This window comes from Syngnathoides biaculeatus, chromosome 7 (genome assembly GCF_019802595.1).
Source record: "Syngnathoides biaculeatus isolate LvHL_M chromosome 7, ASM1980259v1, whole genome shotgun sequence".
NCBI lineage: Eukaryota > Metazoa > Chordata > Actinopteri > Syngnathiformes > Syngnathidae > Syngnathoides > Syngnathoides biaculeatus.
In genome coordinates, this window is record NC_084646.1 from 13,522,577 (window position 1) to 13,550,561 (window position 27,985).

The following is a 27,985-nucleotide window of genomic DNA, read 5'->3' on the forward strand; positions in this document are numbered from 1 at the left end:
ACTACATTATATCAGGTTTACATTGCATTCACTGTACTGTGTATGGGGAGATTAATCTATTTACTTACCCCTCAATTCATTCAGTAAACCTGCACAATCTTGAGGAATAAGCAATCCCAATGACAAAAAACTAGCATATTTCGATTGTCACATGAGGGATACATTTAACAATTTCTATACTACAGAGGTAGTCATTTGCAGTGGCATCTCTGATTTTGGCACAAAATCAAGCAATTCAAACAGCTAAGAACTTCCTCCTTCTTCTTTTCCTTTCAGCTTGTCCCGTTAGGAGTCGCCACAGCGTGTCATCTTTTTCCATCTAAGCCTATCTCGTGAATCTTCCTCTCTAACAGCCACTGTCCTCATGTCCTCCCTCACAATATCCATCAACCTTTTCTTTGGTCTTCCTCTCGGTCTTTTGCCAGGCAGCTCCATCCTCAGCACCCTTCTACCAATATACTCACTCTCTCGCCTCTGGACATGTCCAAACAATCAAAGTCTGCTCTCTCTAATCTTGTCTACACAACATGAGCTCATTTCTAATCCTATCCAACCTGATCACTCCGAGCGAGAACCTCAACATCTTCATTTCCGCAACCTCCAGTTCTGCTTCCTGTTGTTTCTTCAGAGCTACCGTCTCTAATCCATACATCATAACCGGTCTCACAAATGTTTTATAGACTTTGCCCTTCATCCTAGCGGCGACTCTTCTGTCGCATAGAACACCAGACACCTTCCGCCAACTGTTCCATCCCGCTTGGACCAGTTTCTTCACTACCTTACCACACTCACCATTGCTCTGTATTGTTGACCCCAAATATTTGAAGTCATCCATCCTCGGTATCTCTTCTCCCTGGACCTTCACTTTTCCTCCTCCGCCCCTCTCATTCACACACATCTCTTCTATTTTACTTCGGCTAATCTTCATTCCTCTCCTTTCCAGTGCGTGCCTCCATCTTTGTAATTGTTCCTCCGCCTGCTCCCTGCTTTCACTGCAGATCACAATATCATCTGTAAACGTCATGGTCCAAGGGGATTCCAGTCCAACCTCATCTGTCAGCCTATCCTTTACTACCGTAAACAGGAAGGGGATCAGAGCGGATCCCTGACGCAGTCCCACCTCCACCTTAAAATCTTCTGACACACCTACGGCATATCTCACCGCTGTTCTGCTGTCCTCATACATGTCCTGTACTATTCTAACATATTTCTCCAAACAGCTAAGAACTACAAAAAAAATAATATAAACAACTCAAAATGAGCATTATTTTTAAGGCCAAATTGTTACATGTGCACGCTAAAGTTCATGCATTTTGTCATTTAACTCTTCCCCTTATTCTTTTTGTATTTTTTTCAACTCAACATTACTGTATATCATGACACAACACTGGTGCAGCTTTAAATGAATACAAGGTTATACAACATTCTGTAGACAAAGGGGAGTGTGGCAAAAATGTCACAGACGTTAACCTCACATGTTCATTTCACCTCAGATGCAAGCATAAAAGTGAAGACGACGAAAACAAGTCAATATAAACAATATGACACTGTCTGCTTGAGTCCACTTTGGATTGATTTTGCCATTTGGGAGTAATTTACCTCTCGTAGACCATCAAGTACAACATAAAACGCACTTTTACAGATTATTTGGAGTGTCCTGACATCAACCCTCCTAAAACACTAATAAACAGTAACATATCTTACTATTTAGGTTGTAATGTCCCAAAATTACAAACAAATCATGTCAATGTCTGACTTGGTTACAGCAGTCATTCTTCACGCATACAGTAAGTCAAACACATTAACGCGTGCATCATTCCATGACAATACTGTATTTTATATTTTTTAACAAGTGCAGCTTTGTAGTGAAAAAAAGCTTTACATACAAATTTGCACCAATCAAAGATAGATCTGCATAGGTCAAGAACAGTATTCAAATCTAACCCAACTGGTTTCCCTCTAAATATAAAACAGACACACAAAATACAACACAAAAAAATATATTAAAATGTGTCAAAAAGACGAATAATAAAACCCAAACTACTCAAACACAACATTGCCCAAAAATGAACCCCTATTAGGAGCCATTAGTCAATAGGCACTTGGAAGCTACAGTGGCTGCAAAATACTACACGTCATCGCAAGATGGCGGCGTTCATTCATTCGGCGTTTTGCTTTGCTGTAGACAAAAACATAATATGACAGCTGTCACATTTATGTCAAACTCCTGAGAAGTGCGCACAGTGCAAATAGTGTTCAGACCCCCCCGGCCCCAAAAATGTAGTTTTCTACTTCTCAAGGGTGTTTGAATTGAAAGACAGCACAAGTGCACAACCCATCACTTTAAAACAATGTTGCATAGTAAAAATAATATTTAAAATACACAAAAAGCAGACTTCATTGGCTTCTTGTTTTCAAGAGAATACTTGCCAGATTTCATTTTGGTAGTGTTGTTTTTTTTCCCCCCAATGTAAAAATGAATACAAATTAAATCAATTAAAGCATACATTAAAATATTGCTGAAAAAAACGATTAAAATACACACAAAAGGAGTCTTAACAGGCTTCTTGTTTAAGAGAAAAATTGCTGCCAGATTTCATTTGGCTAGTGTTACTTCTTTTTTTCCATTGTCAATCAATTAATGCATACATTTAAACTGATGAAAAACAAAAATCTTACTTGGCGTATATATTTTTGCAGCAAGTCATCGCTGTCAAAAAAAAGAAAAAGCATGTCTGCAAATTCAGAGAAAGATTTTTGTTTTTCTTTTCAACAAACGTCATTCAGGAGGAGTTTCTCTTCATCTCTATTTAGTTGCCGTGGTGATACTTAAGCGACAACCACGTGACGTTAAAGCCTCAGGGGAAGTCGCTTCCATCATAGATGATGGGCTTTTCCATGGTCAGATGGTAGAAGACTTTCTTGGAGATAAACCTGCGGGGAGAGGGATTCCAATCAAATGGTCGCATTACCATGAACTGTAGCAGGAAACTGTGATCAGAGATCACTATTTGGATGAAATAGTTCATTCATAAGCGTTCACCCACTCAAATGGAGGATCACGTGCAGGTTAAGAAGCACGCGCCTACCGTGAGAAAGAGTTGTCGAAGATGAGCGCGTAGGTTCCCGGCCGGCGCACTTTGAGCTGTCCCTGAATAGTCTCTTTGTGGGAATTGCAGCGCGTCAATGGAATTAGAACCTTGAAAAGAAAAGAACAAAAGACTGTCGCCCTGTGGGGGAGAAAAAAAAAAAAAACAATGTCCCCCCCCCCCCCCGAGTTCCCGATCAACAACATCGAAGTGGAGTTATTGCTACTGACAGTGCAAGCCAATGTGCTCCCTTTGTGTGGCGCTAAGTTCAGATTTTGGCACACCATTTGAGCCTTTTTAACCGTTTGGAAAGATTTATTTGGAAGAAAAAGAATCCATCCGTCCATTTTCTGTGCCGCTTATCCTCAAAGGTCGCAGGAGTGCTGGAGCCTATCTCAGCTGTCAACGGGCAGGAGGCAAGGTACATCCTGGACTGGTTGACAGCCAATCGAGGAGAAATTTAGAGTCTCCAATGAATGCATGTTTTTGGGATGTGGGAGGAAACCGGAATGCCTGGAGAAAACCCATGCAGGCACGGGCAGAACATTCAAAATACAAACAAGGGGGGAAGAATCAATTTTAATTTATTAATCTCATTATGAGGAGGGTGGGAGAACTTCTCTCCCTCACAGTCAAAGGTCAGATGATCCGAATCTCCGTTTTGGGTTTCCTGTACAAAGTTTGGATGTTGTGTTCTCCCCGTGCTCGTGGGGGGACTCTAAAGGTAGTCCGGCTTCCTCCTATGTTACATAAACATGTATTCACTAAAGACTCTAAATCGTCCATCAGTGCAATTTGGGAATGTGAGTCTGAATGTTTGTTTTTCTATACAGTGAAGAATTATGACCAAAAAGTTCCATTTTGGTCTCATCTGACCACGAAACTTTGCCCCACAACACCTCTGTATCATCGAAATGGTCATTGGCAAACTTAAGACTGGCCTTGACGTGCTGGTTTAAGCGGGGGAACCTTCGGTGCCATGCATGATTTCAAACCATGACGTCTTGGTGTATTACCAACAGTCAGTCCCAGCTCTTTTCAGGTCATTGGCCAAGTCCTGTCATGTAGTCCTGGGCTGATTCCTCACCTTTCTAAGGATCATTGAGAGCCCACGAGGTGATATCTTGCGTGGGGCTCCACTCCAATTGCGATTGACCGTCATGTTTAGCTTCTTCCATTTTCTAATGATTGCTCCAACAGTGGAACTTTTTTTCCACCAAGCTGCTTGGCAATTTCTCCGTAGCACTTTTGAGCCGAGTGGAGTTGTACAGTTTTGTCTCTGGTGTCTTTGGACAGCTCTTTGGTCTTGGCCATGTTACAAGTTTGAGTCTTACTGATTGTATGGGGTGGACAGGTGTCTTTATGCAGCTAATGACCTCACGCAGGTGCATCTGATTCAGGATCATACATGGAGTGGAGGTGGACTTTTAAAGGCGGACTAACAGGTCTTTGAGGGTCAGAATTCTAGCTGATAGACAGGTGTTCAAATAATTATTTACAGCTGTATCACACAAATACATCATTAAAAAAATAATACATTGTGATTTCTCTCACAGTGGACATGCACCTACGATGAAAATTTCAGACCCCTCCATGATTTTATAAGTGGGAGAACTTGCAATATAGCAGGGTGTTCAGATATTTATTTTCGTCACTGTATATGCCCTGTAATTGACAGGCGACCAGTCCAGAGTGTGCTCTCACCCAAAGTGAGCTGGGACAGGCTCCAGCTGACCCGTGACCCTAATTAAGGTAACCGCCACAGAAAATGAATTAAAAAGATCAAGGGGCAATTAAATAATGTAGGTGGTCATGGAATATTAACGTCGTTATCTTCAGTGGTTCCACAATCTGAAGGGGGTCACAGTCTGTGGACCGTGAAAGTACACTCCTCTCAAAGAACATCGGGAACACCTGCACAAAAGAGCTGAATCATAACTGTCAAGGGAGCGCTATTATCGGTAATTATAATTTAATAACATCTCGAGAAATCCAGTGCAGTACTTTTAGCATTTCTAATAGATTGCATTGACATTACTTATGAGCAGTTCAAAACCACCACAAACTGTAAAAGAAATAATAATCATATGGTTTAAAAAATACATTTAATTCATTTTAAGCAAAAATTGATCCTATTATTACTTATCTGCGGGTCCCAGACACATCAACTCACTGTAAAACTCACCTATTTTTAATCCACTATTTTTTTTTGTTTGCTCTAAGAGGCCTCAAGATGGCGTGAAAGTCCGAATAGCAAAGTAGTAATTGGTGTCAAAGAAGTACACTATTCTGTGGAAACAATTCTCAGCTGTTAACTGAAAAACTCAACCATTTGGATATTTTAGTATTCTTTAGGTAACACCCTAAAACATTACAAAATGATACCAAAGCCTTGGCTAAAAGGAAAGAAGTAGTTGGTGTGAAGGAAGTATGGTCAAGTAATCGGAAGCAACGAAGATCTTAGCATATCTGGGAGGAGCTAATTGTAGCCTGGGTTGAATTTACAGAGCATTTTCACCACAAAAATATAATCCTCTGTAAGAAATTTATTTTCAAGAATAGTTATGAAAAATGAGTTTGATAGTGTAAACAAAGTTTTATATTTTGAGACGTATATTAACGGTTTCAACTGCAAATGTATCTACCTTGGACTGTTCCACCTGAACTTCAGCAGATTCCTTGAAAACCACACTAAAGGAGATGCTTTTAGGTTCTGAGGAAAACATCCAGCCGATGGTTGGGCCCGGGTCGTCCACAGCAACAGTTACTACACTGTAACAGCTGGATTTGATGAAAAGTTCTCGGGAGCCGTCGCCAAACTGGGAAATATCCTCGATATTGAGCGGGATGGCCATCCTGAAATTAGGGGGACACGTGGAGACCATTTTAATAGAAAAAGAATTTGGCAAACATCACTAGGGGAGTGACGTCAACACTCACGTGAGTTCTCCTGACTTGAGGAGGTTGATTTCCGAATCCTGCACGGTGGCCACATTCTCCTCCGGTTCATCGGGGTTTAATTCCCCAACACCTCTGCACACACAAAGGAAAATAATATCATTTCCATCCTCATAATGGAACCCTATCTAAAGCTAACGGGGAGAGGGACAAGCTATATCTCAAGATGACTTGCTGCAATCCTCTAGGATAATGACTTCGACTTGGATGCTCCCCACAAGTCCACGGCAATCTTAACCCAACATCACGCATCTACCGGCGTCTTTTTTTTTTTTCCCCTGGAGCTTTCAGACAAATTTTAGCAGCCAATGAAATACGCTCTGTCGTCATGGAGATGGCAAAGTTGTCATTACATGTAACCATCAGGAGCTACTGATAAATACAGTGATATGCAGTTGAAAGCTCCTTGAAGAGCCAGATTATGTTGGGGCATTACGAAGCTCAGAAAGAACCCGCGTGACTTTCATAAATTTACTTGGTGCAGCTATATTATTCCCAACATTAGTGATGAGTCTTCTCCAAGGAGCATGTGAAACCAACAGGAACACGCACAAGGGCTGGATGCTCAACTTCATGTCAGTCAGCAAAAACTTCAAGTGGTGCTGATTAATCCAAACAGTTAATTTTGTTTTTTATGACAAATACTGAAGAAGGCTCAGACTATTTGTATTTTGTTTTATAAATGTAGCAGTGGGGTGTTGACAGCATGCAACAAATGATGTGGTATCTCAAGCAGTAGGGAACTTGTGTACTTCCAGATTTTCTGCTTCCCATCTTTGTGGGTGGAGAAGATTATAATCGAGAAAAAATTGTTGGCCTGCTGGGCTTACTTACGTTCCCTTTTTCACGTCTGTACTTATGCTTGACTCATTTCTAGTGTCAAAACCAAATCATACAAGAGGTATAACTGTATATTATTATTATTCGTGATTCCAAATTTTTGGTGCGTTTTACTCTGCTCGTAAGGAGCCATTCCAACCAGATTTACTCTTTTAACAGGTTATCATTTTTAATATCCATCCATCCATATTCTTAGCCGCTTATCCTCACAAGGATCGTGAGGACTGCTGGAGCATATCCCAGCTCTCAACGGGCAGGAGGGAGGGTACACCCTGAACTGGTTGCCAGCCAATCGCAGGGCACATAGAAACAAACAGCCACACTCAATCACACCCAGGGGCAATTTAGAGTGTCCAATTAATGTTGCGTGTTTTTGGAATGTGGGAGGAAACCGGAGTGCCTGTAGAAAACCCACACAGGTACAAACTCCACAGGTGTGGCAGGGATTTTTTTGAACCCCAGTTCTCAGAACTGTGAGACCAACGCTCTAATAAGTCGCGCCAGCGTGCTGTCATTTATATATATATATATATACACACACACACACACACACACACACACACACACACACACACACACACACCACACACACACACACACACACACACACACACACACACACACGTGAATTTTTGGTAAATAGATGTACATTTTACATGTAAATAGCCTAATCCATTCCAAGCCCCCCCCGCGTCCCCGGCCAAAAATAAGCGTGTCAAGAATAACAAAAATGAGGGTCTGGGATTGAACACAAGACCTCCGAACTGTGAGGCCAACGTTTTCAATCTGAGCCACTGTGTCGCCTGGATTACTCATCTTCCCTAATTTAAATATAGATTTAAAAAAAATGTATAATATATATATTATATAAGTGTAGTTTTAAGATGAAGTAGCAACGTTACAAGATTCCCCAAAAATGATATACTGTCAAAAGACAAACTGGTTGGAACGGGTCCTTACGAGCGGAGTACAACGCACCAAGAATTTTGAATCACGAATCACGGAACAAAATTACCTTTTTTGGCACGTTTGTTTCATGTGCTACTTGGGGAAGATTTTCTCTGATTTGCTGACAAGTTTCCAAAAACATCCACAATAAACTTTTAAGAGCCAGAATTCTGAGGGGTTCACCGAGTGGACGCGTGGAAATTACCGTGATGTTTCTAACGGCTTTTCTTGTACTTAAAACTCCACTTAAATAATGCAAATGGAACATTACTTGCAAGAAGAGCAGTTTGCGATAATAATAAAAATAGTACTATCAATAGTAATGATGTATTTTAGAAATTTGTTTTTTCATTACAGTACTGACTGTATGAATAATTTTAGAGATGGTTGGGCGCTTATTCCATCTTTTTTAGAAAATTACACAAAGATGGCAGCGACTTGTAACATTACTAATTTGAGGATGGCAGGCAATAAAAAGGGCAATGCAGTTGTTAGCACATCTGCCTCGTAGTCCTGAGGTTTGGGGTTCAAATCTTGGGTCTGACTTTTCTGTGGATTTTAGAAGTTCTCCTTGTGCTTGTGTCCATACGCCAGCTTCAGTGTGCTCCAGCACGTTGCCGCTATCAAATTGATTACATTTTTCTGCTTTACAGCAAGCTATATTACCCGCCTGAAGTGCTCAAATAAGGTTACAATTGCCTGGACTCCAATACTTCAAATCCATTGTGGTCATCATTTCTTCACGCCACTTTCTTGCAATTCCAAGTGCACCCCAAATACCCACCGTGAGAACTGAACCACACAAACCAAACTTACTGAGCTTGGAAACGTGGCGATAATATAAATACTCACATGTCCAAGGATCCGTGTGGCCTCGGTTCCTGTTCTCCCTCTAAAGAGCCGCCGGTCGTCTGTGAATTGCTGTCACTGTCATACACTCCGTTCACTTCCTCTTCTGTGATGATATCGAAAGTGCCGTCATCGGGCTTGTCGCTTGGTTCTGAAACTGGAAGTTTGTGGATGTGATTTGGTAGAAAAAATTGACCATGGGGGGGAATATTGACCAGGTACCAACTACACTTGTATTTACAGTGAACCCCCACTAATCGCTGGGAATATGTTACAGACCCACATGCTATGGGTGAAAATTAGCAATGTACAGACCATAGTGAAACAACTTTTTTTTTTTTAAAGAAGTTTCACTCCTCCCACACACTCGAAACATTTACCTCTTGTAAAACATACTAAAAACCTTTATGTACTGTATTTGAACACACACACAAAAATTGCAAGCTTAAAATGTATAAAACAATACTGTTAAGTACATGCCTCTAAGAGGTGGGGTCTGGTGGGACAGTGTGTCGCTGAAGAGTCTGCGTGAGTGGTTGGGAGTAAACTGTAGCCTAAAGCAGCACCTCCACGAGTGTGTTCCTTATGTTTTACTCTTCTCCTAAAGATCAATCAGGGACTGAAAAGTGCACTGGCAACTCTTTTTCCCCTCATGCGAGGGCATTACAGTGATGATACTGTAACAACCAATGAAAACCATTTGCGATAAACTAGAGATTTAGGCAACACACATTGATATGTTCCACAAAATATAGAGGAAATGCGAATGATATGATACATTGTATATTAAGGTGTTTTTTTTGTTTTTTTTTTTTGAGGAAGTTGCGCACTTTCAACATAAATTGTGCCACAACATATCGAGCAGCACTGAGGTTTTCGGAGATCTACAAACGAGACAGCAAGAACAGGCACTCGGGCGCTACAAAACACTTAAAGTGCATTTTGATTGTTTTGTGTGTGTTTTTTCTCTATATATTGGGATTTCCAGTGATCGCAGTTGTGCCTGAATCATCTCTATAAACCCCCTCGATAAACAAGGCTTAACTGTAATGTTTTCTTCAGGCTAAAATCAAAAAGCTCAATGACAGTCTCTGGTGTTTCCTGTTACTGACAAGTCCATCTTTTCAGTTAACCTTACAGCTTATGAGTTTTTGATTATCTTTAAAGAACAAACAAAATATTGATTTATGTCTAGGAAGCCGTCACGCATGTCACCGGGATAATGTTGCTTTTCTCAGCTTGCCCCGCACCTCTGACACTGGGAGTGGGTTTATAGGGGGCAGGCTCAGGGGTAGGATGAGGTCCGGCTCCCGGCGGAGAAGGCTCCAGATCAGATGGGCTCAGCTCGGCGGCAGTGAAACGTTCCACCACTGCGCTGTGTTGGCTGAAACAATCCCTGCAGCAGCGCTCCTTCTTACCGCTGTGCTTGGTCATCACATAGTTGTTGCTGCAGTAGTAGCAGAAGATGCGGCCGCAGAGCCTACCCAAAAAAAAAAAAAAAAAAAAAACAATGAACAAGTGTTATTGTTGTGTCTTGAAAAGTGTCCACTTGGGATCTTGAGTGCACACCTGCAGTGATGTCTGCGCAGCCACCAGGTGAACTGGCCCTGACAGCCGAGACAGTGAGTGGTGTCTTTGTCTACCAACCACCAGCGCTCCTCTGCCCGCAGTTTTTGCTCGAATTCCAGGGCGTCAGACTTCTGCCAGAGGGCATCTTTGTCCCTGAGTGGGCAAGGAAATCCTGTATGTAGCTGGATATGAAGTACAATTTCAATACAACAAACTACACGCCCAATAATATACACTGATTGCTGAATGCATTAAGATATTAGGAAAAGGTAATTTTTTTTTATATAGCTGTTGTATTAGATGACAGTATTTTTACATTGATAAACTAATGAGAGTTATGGGACAAAACTGGAAATGTAAAAAATGTAGGGCAGAGTACAACACGAGAGTTGGGAGAATTTTTTTTTTTTATTCCTTTATGTGGAGAACACACATGGGCCGCTTATCCTCACGAGGGTTGTGGGTGTGCTGGAGCCTATCCCAGCTAACTTCAGGCAGGAGGCGGGGTACACCCTGAATTGGCTGCTAGCGAATCGCAGGGCACATAGAAACAAGCATTCGCACTCACAAACCTCAGGGCAATTGAGAGTCTTCAACAAATGCATGTTTTTGGGATGTGGGAGGAAACTGGAGTGTCTGGGCAAAACCCACACAGACACGGGGAGAACATCCAAACTCCACAGGTGTGGCAGGGATTTTTTGAACCCCAGTTCTCAGAACGCTCTAATAAGTCGCGCCAACCCTCATTTTATATATATATATATATATATATATACATTTACACACACACACACACACACACACACACACACACACACACACACACTCTAACCCTAAGGTTTCTTGGGGCCCAAGGTGAATAAAGATTAATAAACATACATAAAACAAATAAAAAAACTCACAAAAAATTTGTACTTCACCAATAAGCGTGTGACCGTGAGTGCGTCTGAAAGCACTGGCGTGTGATTCGGTGACACTCAATAGTCCAAGCGAAACGAAAAGCTTCCAGGGTAAAGACTTGACGTCCTTCCTAGCCAATGGGATGCCAGGAAGAATCTATGGCAATGGCCAATAGGAGTGCAGCTCTATCGCGCCACACAAACCAAAATACAGGATGTTTATGTTCGATGGAATTTGGGGGCTGCGAATCCAACACCAATATTTTTCCCCTTTCGTATCATGAATTTTTTTTCTTCGTAACTAGCGACAATATTTTTCCGAGGAGGCGCTTCATAACCAGATTTTTTTGTTACTAGAAACGTTCGTAAGTAGAGGCACCACTATATAGTTAAAAAAAGAAAAAAAAATCTATTCATTCCGATGAAAATTACCCAACTTTGGATATAATAATATATCTGGAAACCTTTTGCACATTTGCCACCAAAGGTGATTGAAATGCTGTGGTGGGAAACTGTAATAGTAGTGAATACACTTTTGTGATCAGCTTACGCGAATTTTAATAATGTTGTGCGAAACACAGCAGTTTTAAAAAGAGAAAGCTGTCAAAGATTGATGCTCAAAATTTTTAGTTGTTTTTCATATGATCCATGTATACTAGAATATTTCAGAGTTTCCACCGCTTCAAAACAAGCTCATAAGATTTAATAAAGGACTTACATGAAAACATCCCCCTTTAGAAAGATGATATTTCTCACTTTTGAATGACTCTCAAGCAGGAATATGAGAGAATGAACTACAGGGCATCATAATGAGATCTATTCCTCGCATTGCTACTTATATGTATCACTCAAATGAATCAAATAAGATGTACCCAAGGTCCATGTAACCATATATAGAAGCAGATTGAGTTCACAAAATAAAGCAGGTCAAAAGTAATTCATAACACATGAGGAAGAACAGTGAGATTGTGTGCACAGATCCGAGGGGAAGTGATTGAAAGAATCACTGACATTCAGGGTTCAACTTTGCCAAACGTAAAAGCCTCGTAGGCAGTGAGGCAACAACAGCTGCTGATACCAGAAGAAAAGAGAGAAAGCTTCTATTCTCTTTTGCTCCCTGTACCTCTCGCTTCCTGCTTTCGTCTTCATCAAAGCGTCTATGTACATTTCCTCAAATTCAAACAAACCTTGCCGCCTCTTGTTTGGTACTTTTTTTTTTCCCCATATAGCGTGAGGAGAACAAAATCTGCTCTCCCTGGAAAAACGTGTTAAAAACTCAGTGGGAACATGAAAGAAGAGGCAACCATAATGACAAGAAAGTAGGCTTCCAAACATGCTCCAGCACCTGCTCTTCACTGCTATTGATAGACTCTGGGTGCTACCTTATAAGCTCAATGAGGCGCTCCTCCAAGTTGACCTTGGTCCTGTTGAGGTCATCGATCTCAGCTGTCATCTTCAGGTGCTCACTTTCTTTGGCAACTTCAGCCGCACTCAGTTTGCGCTTCAACTCTTCGCATTCGTTTTGCACAGCCAAGTACGTGTTTTCGGCGCTGAGGAAGGAGAAACCCTTGAGTACAACCCCAATATGCAGGCAAATTGGCAACCATCGCCGTCTGTGAACCTTGTTAGCGTGTCTCTCAGCTGCTGAATTGCACTGTCGCTCTTGCGAACAGTCGCTTCAGTCTTGGTGATATGAGCGTCCTTCTCACCGCTTAGGTGCAGGTACTGCTCATTCTCAGCCTGTTAAGTTTAGGAAAACAATTAGTGATGATAATATGATTTGGATCAAATTATGTGTTGAATAGGTATCTCTTCCACTGGAGGAGGAAAAAAGTAGCAGAAAAAAAATTACTAATATCCCTGATTTTATTGGAGAAAACACAAATGTTTGCACCATTCTAAAGGATCCTGGCATAACATAAACCACAGTGTACGAGATATTTACAAAGAAAGACGGTGCAGAGTTTAATGATAGCGCCGCCGCGCTAACGCTAGCGCCGCCACGCTAATGCCCTTGTGCTAACGCTAACGCCACCATGTGCACTAAGAGGGGCGGTTAAAAAAAAGACATACTGGTAAAAATCACAGATACGGCAGTAACATGCTAGCGCAGCGCTAAAAAGGCCGCACCGGTAAAAGTCACTTCCTCGGCACACATATTTTGGTCTCACTCCTACCTCTTCCGCTCGAGTGCCCCCTTGCGACCGTTAGAAAAAATGAGCAAATTAGCTGCATCACCGCATAAACCGGAGGGTTGAAAGCATGTGAAAAAAGTCGTGGGTTATAGGCCGGAAATTACGGTATTAATGTTCCACTTGCAGACTTTCCTAAAAGAGGAAAGATTTCAGCTGTTAATTTTGACTTTGATTAAACCTGTCCCAGAGCGGCAGATAGATGAACAGATACATTATTTCTTGTTTGTAAATATTTTTGGGAGCAATTATGTAAAATTTTGATGATTTCCCACAGCACACTTGAAGGGCGCTCACGGCACATAAATCTGCCCCGGCACATTGGTTCAGAATGGATGAACGAGAAAGAACACTGTAGATACATGCATTAGATAAACTTTTTTTGTTAAAAAAAAAAAAAAACTCTAAATTTTACCAATTTTTTGTGTTATTTACGGGTAAAAGATAACCATTCACTAAATATAAATGGGCTTGAAACGAAAGCTATTTCAATGACAGAATGATTTACAATAGCAAAAAATAAAAAATACTGTAATATAATAAACATACACTCATGCTGTAAAGGTCTAACGGCTTATTTAATTGCCTAGTACAGCAAAAATAATAATAAAGGAAAAAGGGAACCCACACATAGCACCACAATACAATTATTGGTCACCACAGCCCATTTTAGTCTATCAATTACATCTGGGGGCTGCTACATGCCTCAGTTTGGCTATTCTGCTGCCAGCATTCAAGCAACATACACATCTCTCATTATATGTGACAAGAAGACAACTGAATGTTAAACAAGTCTCTCTCGTTATCTCCAAGGGGCATTTATAATGAAGGCACTATTGTCTTATTTAGTTATTTTTTTAACTCAGCGGAGTCTCACACTACAGAGCAGTAATTAAGTCTGAAGAGGTTTCCTTTGACTTCAAGCATATTTTATACATTAATGTATGACCTGTCTGGACAATGAAGATTTACTAATACTAAATGTGTTGGTTGATGAGGTTACATACCTCAAGTTCAGACACTCTATCCTGCAAACATGACACGGTCTTCTTCTCCTCCTGAAGCTGGCTTTTGACCTCCATTAGCTGCTTGTCCACATTCTAATGAGTGAGATGAGTGAATAACCATCTTTTAATTTGAAAAAACAAACAAACAAAAAAAAACACGACAGCAATGCTTTGGGATTAATTCACCTTCAATTGGACTTGATGATTCATGTTCTCTGAGCTCATCTGGAACCTCAAAGCCTCCATCTCCTCTTGACTAGAGACCCTGATGTTTTGCACTTGGCTCCTGCTCTTTTCTAGCTCTTCTTGAAGTTTTGTGATAGCGTCAGGTAGTTTCTCTTTGTGGTATAGCTCCCCTTCTAGTCTCTCATTCTCAAGTTGCAACTGGCCCATAGAGTCCTCTAGGCGCTCAACCTCGTTCCTCAGTTCCTCAATGGCGGCGGCATCATCCACCCAATGCTTTCTGGCCTCCTCCTTCTCCGCACTGAGCTTACAGATGGTCATTCCCAACTCAGCCATCTCCGTGTTGGCCCTGTGCAGGCCTTCCCGTATTTCGGTATTCTCCACGGTGAGACGGTTGTTCTCGGCTTTAAGGGCGGACATCTCCTCTCGGTGGGCGGCTGCAGAGATGGAGAGCTCGGCGTGGGCGGCCATCTCCCTGTCACGCTGCTCGGTTAGCGCCTCTTCTTTCTTTTTACACTCCAGGAGCTCCGCTACGTGCTTCTGGTTCAGGGCTTCCGTCTGGACTTTAAGCTGCTCGGTCAGTGTCCGGAGCTCGTCTCTTTGGGCCTCGGTCACCTCCAGCTGCGCTTGGGACTTGAGCTTCTCCTCCTCCGATCTCTGTATGTTCACCTTGAGGTCTAGAATGTCTGCCTGGAGCCTGGACATTTCTTTCATGCTCACATCTAACTGGCCCTCCATCACAGTCAGCTTCACAGCTACTTCCTGGTTCTCTTTAGCCTGGACAGCACTTCTCTCCAGTTGGCACTTCTCCATGGCCTGCTTCTCACTCGTAACCATTTCAATTATTTCTGTCTGTTTTGCAAAGGCCGTTTCTACTTTTGCCTTTGCTAACTCAAGCTCCTTGTCCCTGGCCTCCAGAGCAATCAGCCGGGACTCCACCTCAACAAGGTGCTTCTCTTTACTCTGTAGTTGCGCCTCCATAGCCCGGAGCTGCTCTTGAAGGCTGGCCTCACTCTTACGTGAGTCTCTTAAGCTCTTCTCCAGCTCCTCGATTTGCCCATGAGCGCTCTTCAACTTGGTCTGCATCCGAACGAGAGACTCTTTCACAGTGTCCTGCTCCTCTCTCAGACTCTGGTTCTCCTTCTCGAGCTGTTTCGACGTAACATCTAAGAGCTTGGCAGCCATCGTGGCCCGCTCCAGATTTTCCTCCAGCTTAACATTCTCCTCACGCAGGCCCTTTTCTTTTTCACCCACGGTCATCTTGGCATCGTCCATCTGTCTCCTTAGTTGTTTCTCAGAAGCCCTTAGGGATGCTAATTCACCTTCTAGAACTGTCCGGTGCTCTACCATCTCCTGTTTAATCTCCTCATTTCTTTTCCCTGAGGTCAACAGTTTCTCATTTAACTCCATTAGATTGGCACACTGCGTCTTGTAGTCTTCAATCTTTCCATCTTGCTCTCGAACGTAACTCTCTAGGTTGTTGAGCTTTGAGGTCAGTTTGTCCCTCTCTGTGCTCAGTTTTTGGTTGAGGTCTTCAAGATCTTGTAGCTTTTCACATCTGGAGGTCATCTGTGCCTCTTTAATCTTCCATTGTTCTTTCAGAGCACAAATTTCTCCTTCTAAAGTATCCTTCTGGCTGTCAAAACTTTTAAGCAGCTCCCCTCGATCCTCTTGTGCCCTCCTTTTAACATTCTCCGCCTCTTTCTCCTTCTCCTCTAAAGATGTTTGAAGCTCCTGAAGTTGCTTCTGTAAGTTGCTGGTCTCCTTCTTGCTCAGCGTCAACGTGCCTTCCAGCATTTCAAGGGTCTGGGACTGTTCGTCTACTTTGGTCTGCAGCCAGCCTTTCTCCTCAGATGCAGATGTAAGTAACGTGCTGAGTTTTGTTTCGGCATCCTTTACAGCAGCTTCCTTGACCCTCAGTGCCTCCTCTGTCCTTTCTGTCTGCCTTCTCTTCTCCTCCGCTTCAGCAATGGCCTCCATCTTGCCCTTCTCTGCCTCCTTCAAGCTGTCCAACAACTCATGTATCTTTTGCGCTGAATCAAAGTGACTGGCCGCCTGCTGGCCCTTCTCACTGAGAATACCATCCAATTTGGCCAGCAGTTCTATGTTCTTCCCCTCAGTACCTGCCAACTTTTCCTGAAGGAGGTGATGTTCGGCCTCCATGACTTTTTCTACATTCTTGAGTTTTTCCACTTCTTTGGAAAGGGTCTCCTCTCTCCTTTGCAAATCCTTAAGCTCTCCCTGCAAATCTCGCTGCTCCTCTTGTGCGCTGAGCGATATATCCAGCTGCCTCTGGAGCGCCACCACGACCCCTCTTAGCTCCTCAGCCTCCCCGCTAAGCTGCTGCACTTTATTCAGGAGCTCCTGCTGCTTCAGATCGGAGCGGTCCAGCTCCAGACGAAGGTCTTCAACGGTGCTGGCGTCTTCGTTGCAGGGAGCCAGGGAGTCGTTCAGGTCATTCAGAAGACCGTGACCATAGTCGGGGCTGGAGAGGAACTCAGATGCTTGCTAAAAGGAAAGGAAAACGGGCAACAAGAGGAAGGAGGACAGGTGAACGTGGTGTACAGAGAAAACAAAGAAAATTAAAATAGTAATAGTAATATTAAAATTTCCCCGGAATATCTTAGATTTTCTTTTGTGAGGCGTATCTAATTATCTGTCACTGAAATCCTTGCTATATAGTGGTAATCTATAACAGTGCATTGTTTTTACATTATATTTACTATAGTAACGACCTCGCAAGAGGGGAAAAAAAGAGGCTCACTCACTGATGCATTTTACATCCATTTACTGTATGCCCTGATAACATTTACACACAGGAGCTGCTGTCACAGCTACCGCTCATAAGCCACCCTACCAGGTCTCGATTCTTAAACACAAATATTTCACTATGCTACAATATGTACAATCATTCCCATACATTTTATGCTTTCTACATTGAGGAGAGTTGTGTTATATTTAGGTGTGCTTTAATAGTTTTCAATGTGTTTTAAATGTGTGAGGGAGGATTTTTTTTTTTAAAGTTGATCTATATCCCATTATCACCTCAAGTCCCAAAAAAAGGTCTGAGGCGAGGTCAGCACATCAGAGTACATCAAGACAGGAATCCAGTTCTGTGCACTTAAGACAATTTTCTTTGACTTTTGAGGCTTAGTTTGGAAATTTGCTCTTAAAGGGGAAATCCACTGGTTTGCATGAACAATGTATCCAATAGGTCATGTAATATGTACTTTATCATGATAATGTGATGTTAAACCAATTACCAATTTTCAAGGGCGCTGCCATTTTCGTGAGTCAGATGATCTATGTGGATGTATGTGACATATACCATGCTGTTCCAGACGCTCGATTACACAGGACAGCATCTATGCCCACCGTTGATTTCTCGGATTTATCCTCATCTGATGAAGGAATAGCAGTATCGGTTGATCGGGAAGACGGAGGAATACTTCCATACACAGCGGCGGAGCCGGAGCTTGCTTCCCGCTCACTCGGCCGGGGAATAAGCTCACGACTCCGCCGATCGGCGGGGTGATCTCGTCAGACTCCGCCCGAAAAACTATCCGAATATTCAACATTATTTACAGCCGAACGGCGGAGCTCACTCGCGGGGGAGCGAGCTCACGGCTCTGCCGCATTATTTACAGCCACAGGTTCAAATCTGCATGGAAGTATTCCTCTGCCTTTCAGATCAACTGAGCGGCCGAGACGCTCGCGGATTTGCCGCTCACGGGTGTGTATGGAAGTATTCCTCTTCCTGATACTGCTATTTCTTCATCGGATGAGGATAAATCAGAGAAATCAGCGTTGGGCAAAAATGCTGTCCCGTGAAATCGAGACTTTGTTGTGGCACAGTACGCGTCACACCCGCGCAGGTAGGTCATGTGACTTGCGAAAATTGCAGCGGCCCTGAAAATTCGTCATTGTCGTTAAAAATCTTCTCAAACACTATTAAACAAGAGATGATTTACCATCACATATTCAAAATAGAGTACATATTACATGACCTATTCAATACATTTTTCATGCAACCCAGTGGATTTCCCCTTTTTAATGAAGGACCACTCTGAACATGTAGTGTGAAGAAAAAGCAAGAAAAATATACACCATGTACATGCTGTCAACTGACTCGCATTCAAAGCAGTCTAGTGTCACCATACATGTCAAAGTTAAGAGCTTCCTCTTCACTCTTTACTTATTAACTTTGGCTAATACAATGCAATAATGTCAGCCCAGTGACCGCCCACGTGAGAAGCCTTTACTCAAAAAAAATATTGGTAATATTTTGTGACCGCCACTGAGTAACAATAGAACAATCATTTCCATGGGATTTTTTTTTTCCTAGATTACGACAAATTGGGAGGCCACTCGGCACCCTGGAATCGATTTTACCTGACTTCTGATCGTTACCTGGGAGTAACTGCTGGCCAGACTGTTAACACTGGAACTGCGACTGGGTGGTTTCCATGTGTGTCCAGGTGAGCCTGCACCTCCAAGTGTTCTCCTGTTCAAAGTGACATTTTTAATTTCAGAAAATCTTAACGACCTCAACTCCATGTCCTTTTCCACTTCCTTATTTTTCCTAACAAAACTCTTACCTTGCAAAAGTGGGCCAGGAGGCATCAAGGTCATATCCTCTGGAAGCGACATCAAAGTGAATCTCGTTGAGTTCGTACAAGTGATTGATGATATCGACACTGAGGTGAGGCTTCAAGAAGGGGCTTCTTGCATAGTACCAGTCACTGTGGAGAAAGAGCAATAGAAATGCATGAAAAAAAAAAAAAAAAAAAAATCGGCCCAAATGTTGTTCCAAATGCTGCAGTTTGCTGTGGCCACTGTTTTTGTACGAGCTCAGATCAATTTTCCACTGCCTCTGAGCTTCAAAATTCCTTTATTTTTTTTACTCGGAGAGAGAGGTTTGGTTTACTAACTAGTATAAAGTGCTATAGTTTAACGGGCAAAACACAAGTGAAGACAGTATTGTTTGCCTATTCAGTGTAATAGTAAAGACCTGGCCAATGAAAGTCACACATTCCAATACTTTTTACCTAAATCAAACATGGGTTGGTTGAAATCAGGTGCTATCTTAAAATGTGCATCTCATCCAGTTAAACAGTAAATACGTACCTGAAAATAATATCTAAACTTATTTATTCTCATTCAATTGTCCAAACCAAATGTTTTCAGTCTACAATAAAGAGTGAAAAATGGCCTCACTGTTCCAACACGTACTTCCGTACTTATTCATTTAGTATTGCACATTCTTTTATTCAATATGTACATCTTATCTTCCTGTTTCCAGCTACTAGTCACTTTGCTGTAGTAAAAAAATATATAGTAAATGCAAAAAATGTAAGAACATCATATTGTAACCAATAAAGTTTATATCTAGAAGTAGAAGTGGTACCTGGTGACTCTCTGGTTGATGAGGCACTGCTGAAGGGTGTCAGCCAATCGCTGGTGAACGAGGGAGTAACGAATAAATGCCCGGCCCTTCCCTAGCGACGTCTTCAGCTGTCGGAGGGAGGAAAGGTCAAAGGTCTTCAATAAACCAGCACAGTCCAGTTGATTAAACCTTCATAGATTACTATGAAATGGATGGGTGAAAACCTACACAGAAATTTTTTAACACATTACTCAGTTAGTCTGGAGGGATGTTCCACAAGTAGCTGTGACAAAAAAAAAAAAAAAAAAAAAAAAATTCATCCTCCTCGTCCTCCAATTGAGATCACATTACTCCACATGACTGAAAAGCCATCAGCATGCAATACGTTCTGTACAGGCTAAACTGATGAAACTGATTTAATGTTCTAATTTCTGGAAGATAAATGTGTACGCTATCAGAGGTGGCATTTGCTTCCTCATCAGCTTACCCCACCAGTGCTCAACTCCTTTGAGTGAAATTTTTCTTCTTTTCAAAACAGTTACAAAAAAAAAAATATTCCAATCTCAGGAGGCTAAAAAGGGTAAAACTTTTCATACCTCCGATATGGATTTGACAAATCGAATGCCATCGTTTGCGCCTTTAATTTTAGCCAAGCAGTCGGTGAAGTAATCCCAGTAATCCTTCTTTGTCCCAAGAAATGTTGTCTTCTCCTTCTGGTCAAACTGGGAAAAAAGTCACGACATAGTTGTCAAACTCATTTGGGGTGACATTATTAGGATAATATAAAATCGTATGTTATGATTTTAATTCGGACACAAACCTGGAGCAGGTATTCCAGTTTGTAAGAGAATTTGTGTAGGCTGGTGCTGTCATCTGTGATTGGCTCCCCATTTTCCTTGTATTCTTTAGCAAGTTCCCCAACAGCCTCTGCAATTCCAAAGAATTAATTAAAAAAAAAATCGATTTGTTAATTTTAAAAAAAGCATCAGAAAACTGATCTATTTAAACTGCCTTGTGATAGTGTTCGGCCCCCTTGAATTTTCGACCTTTCGCCACATTTCAGGCTTCAAACATAAAGATATAAAATTGAACTTTTTTGTCAAGAATCAACAACAAGTGGGACACAATTGTGAAGTGGAATGAAATTTATTAGATATTTTAAACTTTTTTAACAATTAAAAACCTGAAAAGTGAGGCATGCAATATTATTTGGCCCCTTTACTTTACAGTTTGAAGTTTCTACTTTACCCCTTTACAGTAGTTCAGGGTGTACCCTGCCTCCTGCCCGATGACAGCTAGGATAGGCTCCAGCACTCCCGCGACCCTCGTGAAGATAAGCGGCTAGGAAAATGGATGGATGGATTTAAGAGCTGTATATTTTTAAAATTTTACACGAGTACAATTTTTAACTTATGGGCCATTGTAACCTACTGAATATCAAGGAGCCTAAAGTTGTATATTTTCCTATATTGAAGGACAGTGTTAATTTTCAAACTGACTAATGTTACAGTGGGTCACAATAATAATGAAAATACTTTGCCTCTGCCTTGTTTTTCATGAACACTACCTTATTCGGACCCAGTACGTTACTATATTTTAATGGTGCTCACTATGGTGGCACATGAAGAACCAATAACTTCTAGAGGTGGTTGAGAAAGTTTGCAAACTACTTTGAATTAGACCAAAACTCAGCTGTTTGCTGCCCTTGAAAAAGAACATTGGTAATTACAAAAACTGTTTGATGTTATTTGACTGGAGAAAACCATAGTATGGAAAAGTTTAGAACAGTTTCCATGAATTTTTAAATCTGCTAGACAAGGCAAAAGTCACAAAAACTGTTTAACATGGAAACTGGTAAAAAATAGAATAGATAGTAATTAGACTGACTATGAAGTAAAATTATTTACTAAGGAGAACAATGATGTTTACTTATTAAATTTGGGTGTAAAACGGGTTTGAAATACCTCATGCTTGCACAAAAATGGTAAAATATCAAGAATGACACTGAATAAAGAAAATGTCTACATGAAAGCACTTTGGGGCACAACAATTCATGCTTACTGTTGGTTCTTCCACAGGGTTTGAAAAACTTGCCACAGTTTGAGTTATTAAAAAAGAAGACTAAAGCAAAAAGTAAACTTTTTCACGTATACGACTACCATATTCAAGAATGTCCATTTTTTTTGCATACTTGCCTCGTATCCACCGCAAAAATTGAAAGGAAATGTGCGCTGGGTGTACTCTCAGCACACGCTCTTTGTCCGGCTGCATGCTGACACAGACTTCGCCACTTTTCTACACGGAAACAAAGTCGCATCCACCGGCGCTTTTTTTTTTTTTTTTTTTTTTTTTTAAACCAGATGAGGTGAGATTAGCTGGATCCAGGATTGCCGAGGAGGGTTATCGTGTGATGGTAAAGCCTCCTTTTCCTTCTCCACAATCTCACACCAAGTCAGACCACAACTGTCACCAGCATGTCTCACACAGACATAGACACACACACCACACACACACACACACACACACACACACACACAAAGGTGGGGGCGTACCATGCAGATCTCGGATAATCCTCTGGAGCTGGCTCTCCCCCACCGTAGCTCCAACAGCCATGGCCCCACCGCTCCTCCTCCTGGTGGTCACATCCAGTCTGCTGAATCAGAATATCAGAATCAGCACAAAAGATACTGAGATACTTTCACATCCCATCATGTATACTTTTTTTTTTTTTTTAAATAAAACAGCATCACTCTAAATTCTGACGTTTGCACATTTTTGATTATGTACTCACTGCCAAAATGTAATGCCACAAGAATAGAATGTTATACTGAACTGTGATGATAAACACTAAATAAACACAGTCTTTATTGAAGTGGACAGGAGTGCATTTAGTAACTGGGCCTTCAGTTGGGATTTAGCTGACTTAATCCACCTCTTAATACCACCACCATCACGTCACGATTATAGAAAGCATCAATACTACACAAAAAACACAGCATAACTGTGCCAAGGTACATTATCTGGAGTACTTCAGAACAAATAATGCGACAAAAAGTTCAGAATCACCTCAATTTAGAAAATACTCACCACAGATGAATTGATAAATGTAACAAATTGTGGTGATTTCTATCTACCTCTTACGTGACTCAAAACCAGTTTTGTTGTAAACAAACCAATCAGAGGATGGAAAAAAATATATAAGGGAGACAGTGTGGCCGAGAACTCAAACCCAGTGAGCAGGAAAGTTACCAGCACTACATTCAGTTCAAATAGTTTTCTGATGTTTCACTTTTTGGGTTTACTAAAATGTCAATAACCAGCAAATTGTGTTGATTTTCATGGATATGATTACGTGACAGAGCAAGGTAGTAGAAAGCTACATTGGGGGATGAAATCTGTTTGAGAAGCATCAATAGAATCGAACAGATAATTACAAAGTCGAAGCAAGTGAAACTTACTCACGTTTTACTACATTTCTTCAACCGGGGCCACTTTAACAGCTAACGTTAGCCTCGAGCTAACTGGGTTAATCTCCGGCGGCTTTGTTCAACTTTGACAACATATATGAAACACGAGCCAAAAACCAAGAGTCAAGAATAACATTATCGAACATGTTTAGCAACTAAAGACTGTAAACATTTCCAGCGCTCACGCACACGTCTCGCGAGTAGATGACGGCGACTTGACAAATAACTAATAACTTGTAACTTAGCTATCAAAACGGTAAACATACAAAAGACATCGTTGACAACATCTAAGTCATCAACGAACATACAAAACTAAATTAAGCTATTTCAAAATATTGAACATTCTTATCAAAAATTTGTTATTGGTGGAATAAGTCAACTTTTAACATACTTTCCAGCAAATGACTCATGTCCATATCAACCCAGCTGCGCCGCAGATTCAACACGGAGCAGCTGCTGTGATTGACACATACCAGCATCCACTCACAAACCGAGTCTTGTGTCCTCTGACAAATGGCTATGCGCTAGGTAGGCGGGCTCTAACGACTGACAAGGTTGGTTGTCGTCGCAGTGTAAACACTGGCGTCATGTGATCGCTGGCATTCAGAAACATTTGTCCTGGTTTTCTGTTCCTTGTTTTGATCAAAGTGACAAGCAGCACAGTAGTGCGCACAATTTGTTTGCTGTGTAATCTCTAGTTTGAAAAACATCTTCAAAGTGTATAATTTGTTGTATTGACAAAGGAAGCGATTACATCTGCCGTTTTTTTTACTCGCATCTTTTCCTTCTTGACCTCCTATCTTCTCTCTCACCCTTCATGCATCCTTCCTTTGCTGAAACCGACTTTTCTGACTTCATTTCCTCTTTCCTTCCTTTCGCCACAATTTTTTCCTTACTGTATCCTTCTATCCATCACTTGAACCTGCTTTTTCACCTTCCTACCTTTCTTCAGGCCAGTTTTCTTCTTCTCTTCCTGACTGCCCTCCATCTTTCCTTCACTAGAAAACTTATTTTCTTGACCTCCTTCCTTCCTACTTCCATCCTCCCTTTCTGACCCTTTTCCTGGTTTCACCCTGTTAGACCTTTATTTCCTGGAATCTTTGCCTTCCGTATATAATTTCTTCTTTCCTTTCTTCTCCAGACCTGCAGTTTATTAATTTTCTTCCTGAAATTAAACATTTATTAAATTCCTTCATTTCTTTACATCGCCAAACACCCTCCCCCAACACACACACACCCACACGTTGACATCTACGCTATACATTTGTGTTGGTTAGCAGGGGCTAATATCAATAACGCGGTTAGCTAATGATAGTCTGTATCTATACATACATCTGTATAATTATCTATATCTATCTGCAGTTTTAGCCTTGGACTCCAGCCATCGCTTTAAAGTTGCTGCTCTTCGGCCAGTGTAGCTGCAAAATCGGCATAAGGGTGGCTCTTATGTAAATTACTTGAATAGTCTCTCTCTCTCTCTCTCTCTCTCTCTCTCTCTCTCTCTCTCTCTCTCTCTATCTATCTATCCAACCATCCCTCCCTCTGTCCTTCCGTCCGTCCCTCTCTCTCTATCATCCATCCATTCATCCATCCGTCTGTCCCTCCCTCCCTCTCTCTCTCTCTCTATCTATCATCCATCCATCCGTCCATCTGTACGTCAGTCCGTTCATATCTCTCTCTCTCTCTCTATCTATCCCAAAAGGTCGAACCACGAAAGCAGAAGCAGAAATACAAGCAGTCATGAGAGCCTCAATTATGTGGCCCATAATGAGTTCAGTGCTCCTCTTTCCGTAGCCAAGAGCGAACGTCAACAGCATCAGTGGTCACAATTTCAGGTAGGACTATGTTTTATTTTATATCCATACTTAGATTAGAAGAACTTAATCATTTTTGCATTTTAAAAAATGTATACAGTTGTTTCAAAATACAGTTGCATTGTACTCACAACAAAGTAAGAGATATTCGACCGTCAGATGAAATTTCAGGATCAACGTAAAGTTCACGTACCTCAGGTGAGCTGATACTGACCTCTCTAAACTTTCAAATCCAAAAGTCCAACAAACTGTTCGGTGGGTTTTTTTCTGCTTTTTATTCAACTTGCTGTTCTCTCACACCGATCTGTACAGCAAAATTCACGACAGGTGTTTAATCCCTGGAACGGACATTTTCCCATTTAATTTGGAATTGCTTTTTAAACGTTCCTCTTCACCGTGCCGTTCGTACTCTGACGGCATGAGGAAAAAGATAACCCCTAACAGTTTAGCAACACTACTTCGCCATTGCGGCGCTTTCAACAAGGAAGTAGGCACCAAGTTTAAATTGGTCCCAGAGTGTCACCAGGCGGTTGCAATAGAGATGCAGAGATCCCGGAAGAGTCATTGAAAGGCTCAAAACGTAGGTAACAGTATTCTGACTTGAATATAATTTTTTTGGACCCTACCTTTTAAAGCCATACACGCTCAAAGTCACAGATACTGTACTGTAAGAGAGGATGGAGACTGCAAATAGACAACAATAATGCAAGCACCTCACTCATACATCGTGTAACTGTTTTTAGGCACTGCAATGAACGACTCTGACATTTCCTACGACTCCATCTACGAAGATGAAGTATGCGAAAAAGAGGAGGTGGTCCAATTCGCCTTCTTTGCTGTTCCCATTTTCTTCTCTGTTGTGATCACGCTGAGCCTCGTTGGAAACCTCCTGGTCCTGGTCATCCTGGCTTTGTACGAGAACCTCAAATCCCTCACCAACATTCTCATCCTCAATCTGGCCGTGTCCGACCTACTCTTCACCAGCGGTCTCCCCTTCTGGACCATCTACCACATGTGGGGCTGGGTGTTCCACAAGGCCATCTGCAAAATCGTCACTTTTGTCTTCTTCATCGGCTTTTACAGCAGCCTTCTCTTCCTGACCGTCATGACCGTCTACAGGTACCTGACCGTGGTCCACCCGCTGTCCGATCTCAGACCGCGAAACGTCACCGTGGGGGTTCTGGTGTCCGTCCTGCTGTGGATCGTCAGCATCGGCGCGGCCGTGCCCTCGCTGCTCTTTAGTACCGTCGTCTCCATCCCGCACAAAGATAAACCATCCCTGGGCTGCGAATACGAGGACGACCTGTGGGCAACGGTCGGCGTTTCCCAACAGAACCTCTTCTTCTTGGTCGCATCTGCTGTTGTGGCTTTCTGCTATTGCAGAATACTGGTCAGAATCACGAGAACCAGATCGCACACAAAAACCCGAGTGGTGAAGCTCGTTTTGTGCATCGTGGCCGTGTTCTTTCTTGGCTGGGTGCCGTACAACGTGGCAATCTTCCTGAGGCTTTTGTCCAACAAGTTGGTTCCACCTTTTGAAGACTGCGACACAAGTATTCGACTCGATTACGCGTTCTACGTGTGCCGGCTCGTCGCCTTCTCTCACTGCTGCCTCAACCCCGTCTTTTACGCGTTGGTTGGTGTGAGGTTCCGGGGTCATCTGAAGAAAATGTTCTGTGAACGGTTCAGAGGACCGAGCACGGTTGAGTCAAAGCAGGGACGGATACGAAATTTTATCTCACAGGGATCAATGTATTAGACGCTGTTCAGATTGATCTATTTGCCGTGATTGAAACTACAATTCTTAAAATACCAAATTATGGCAATATTGTATGTTGGAAAGGATTTGAATGCTCCAGTAAAATTATTCACTCCTGAATGCTGTGAGTTTTGGTATGTCACGCTAACAATCCAGTTAAAGAATAAGATAACTTATCTGAAATCTGAAGGAAGCATAATGTATATTTACTTAAAAAAGTATTATATATTTGTATCGATAAAGAGTTGGGTTACTTTGTAGGTGGTGTTCGGTTTAATGGTTAGCATCAGGGTAAGCGAAGTGGTGAGGGAATATGGTTCATTAGGGTTTGGGATTAAGGCTTGCACGGAATTTGGCCAAGGGAATACTCTGTATCGACCATCTGACAACATTTGAGCTGAAAAATGTTTGGTAAGCAAATGTGGAGTAATACACTGAATTATGATGCTCTTTTAATATTCTCAGTGTGTGGTAAGTGGACCCGAGCTTGTAGGGTATGGTTGGGGGTTAAAGTGATTGATTGTACATGCATAGAAAAGTGAACCAGTTATACTGTATGAGTACAGAACAATTATGTTTTTGTTACTCGATTAAATGTACTCTAACCAACCAGTAGTATGAAATAAAACATTTAGTTTTAGCTTTTATTTTATAGCCACACATTTGCAATTGTCTTTTTATGTGCATCCCTTCCAATGCGTTAGGCTTTATGAGCTGCAAAAATTGTACTATGAAATGTTCACAAAAGCATTGTGGATAATACATTTATTGACGAACATTATTGTTTTTGCTTCCTTTTCAAAACTATTGCCAAACGATGATTTGTATATGGAATGTGATTTTAATTGATACATGACTGTGCATTATAATCAAATATACTATATCAGAATGTTACACATTTCATTCTTCTCTCAAAGTTTTCAAACCTTTTATTTACATTTGTGCAAATGTATACAAATTAATTAGGTACCCAACGAATGCTGTGGCTTTCTTTTTGCATGAAAATAAAACAAGACAAACATAAA

General features: G+C 41.6%; 2 protein-coding genes across 15 annotated transcripts; one reads left to right on the plus strand and one right to left on the minus strand.

Moving 5' to 3' along the window:
- Nucleotides 1–2,320: 2,320 nt before the first annotated feature.
- On the minus strand, nucleotides 2,321–24,364 carry fyco1a (FYVE and coiled-coil domain autophagy adaptor 1a). Of its 10 annotated transcripts, none has more exons than XM_061824547.1 (19): nucleotides 23,779–23,907; nucleotides 23,383–23,470; nucleotides 22,473–22,570; nucleotides 20,741–20,847; nucleotides 20,517–20,642; nucleotides 19,942–20,048; nucleotides 19,133–19,276; nucleotides 18,945–19,038; nucleotides 14,538–17,042; nucleotides 14,352–14,444; nucleotides 12,774–12,892; nucleotides 12,535–12,702; nucleotides 10,254–10,406; nucleotides 9,935–10,164; nucleotides 8,688–8,841; nucleotides 6,030–6,122; nucleotides 5,735–5,945; nucleotides 3,090–3,199; nucleotides 2,321–2,934 (listed from the first exon to the last, which is right to left on the minus strand). In XM_061824547.1, the coding sequence occupies exons 3-19, from the start codon at nucleotides 22,531–22,533 to the stop codon at nucleotides 2,859–2,861; spliced, it is 4,551 nt and encodes a 1,516-aa protein (XP_061680531.1). In that variant the 5' UTR covers nucleotides 22,534–22,570; nucleotides 23,383–23,470; nucleotides 23,779–23,907; the 3' UTR covers nucleotides 2,321–2,858. The 10 variants fall into 10 exon arrangements, with proteins under 10 accessions (XP_061680531.1, XP_061680535.1, XP_061680534.1 ...); XM_061824551.1 differs by having other exon boundaries at nucleotides 22,473–22,573; XM_061824550.1 differs by lacking the exon at nucleotides 23,779–23,907 and adding an exon at nucleotides 23,577–23,771.
- Nucleotides 23,785–27,971, plus strand: xcr1a.1 (chemokine (C motif) receptor 1a, duplicate 1). 5 transcript variants are annotated; one of them, XM_061824558.1, is made up of 4 exons: nucleotides 23,785–23,915; nucleotides 24,750–24,835; nucleotides 25,090–25,222; nucleotides 25,945–27,971. In XM_061824558.1, exon 4 carries the CDS (start codon nucleotides 25,953–25,955, stop codon nucleotides 26,958–26,960), a length of 1,008 nt encoding a protein of 335 aa, XP_061680542.1. In that variant the 5' UTR covers nucleotides 23,785–23,915; nucleotides 24,750–24,835; nucleotides 25,090–25,222; nucleotides 25,945–25,952; the 3' UTR covers nucleotides 26,961–27,971. The 5 variants fall into 5 exon arrangements, with proteins under 5 accessions (XP_061680542.1, XP_061680539.1, XP_061680543.1 ...); XM_061824555.1 differs by having other exon boundaries at nucleotides 23,850–23,941; XM_061824557.1 differs by lacking the exon at nucleotides 23,785–23,915 and adding an exon at nucleotides 24,010–24,034.
- Nucleotides 27,972–27,985: the final 14 nt, after the last annotated feature.

Bases quoted from the DNA above. Each gene is read 5' to 3' on its own strand.
- xcr1a.1 (XM_061824558.1), top strand. From the start codon at position 25,953: ATGAACGACTCTGACATTTCCTACGACTCCATCTACGAAGATGAAGTA.
- fyco1a (XM_061824544.1), bottom strand. The intron at 8,842-9,934 runs GTGCGGGGCAAG...ACAAACTTCCAG, and splicing joins ACCCACTCCCAGTGTCAGAG to TTTCAGAACCAAGCGACAAG. The intron at 5,946-6,029 runs GTGAGTGTTGAC...CCCTAATTTCAG, and splicing joins CTCAAGTCAGGAGAACTCAC to GATGGCCATCCCGCTCAATA.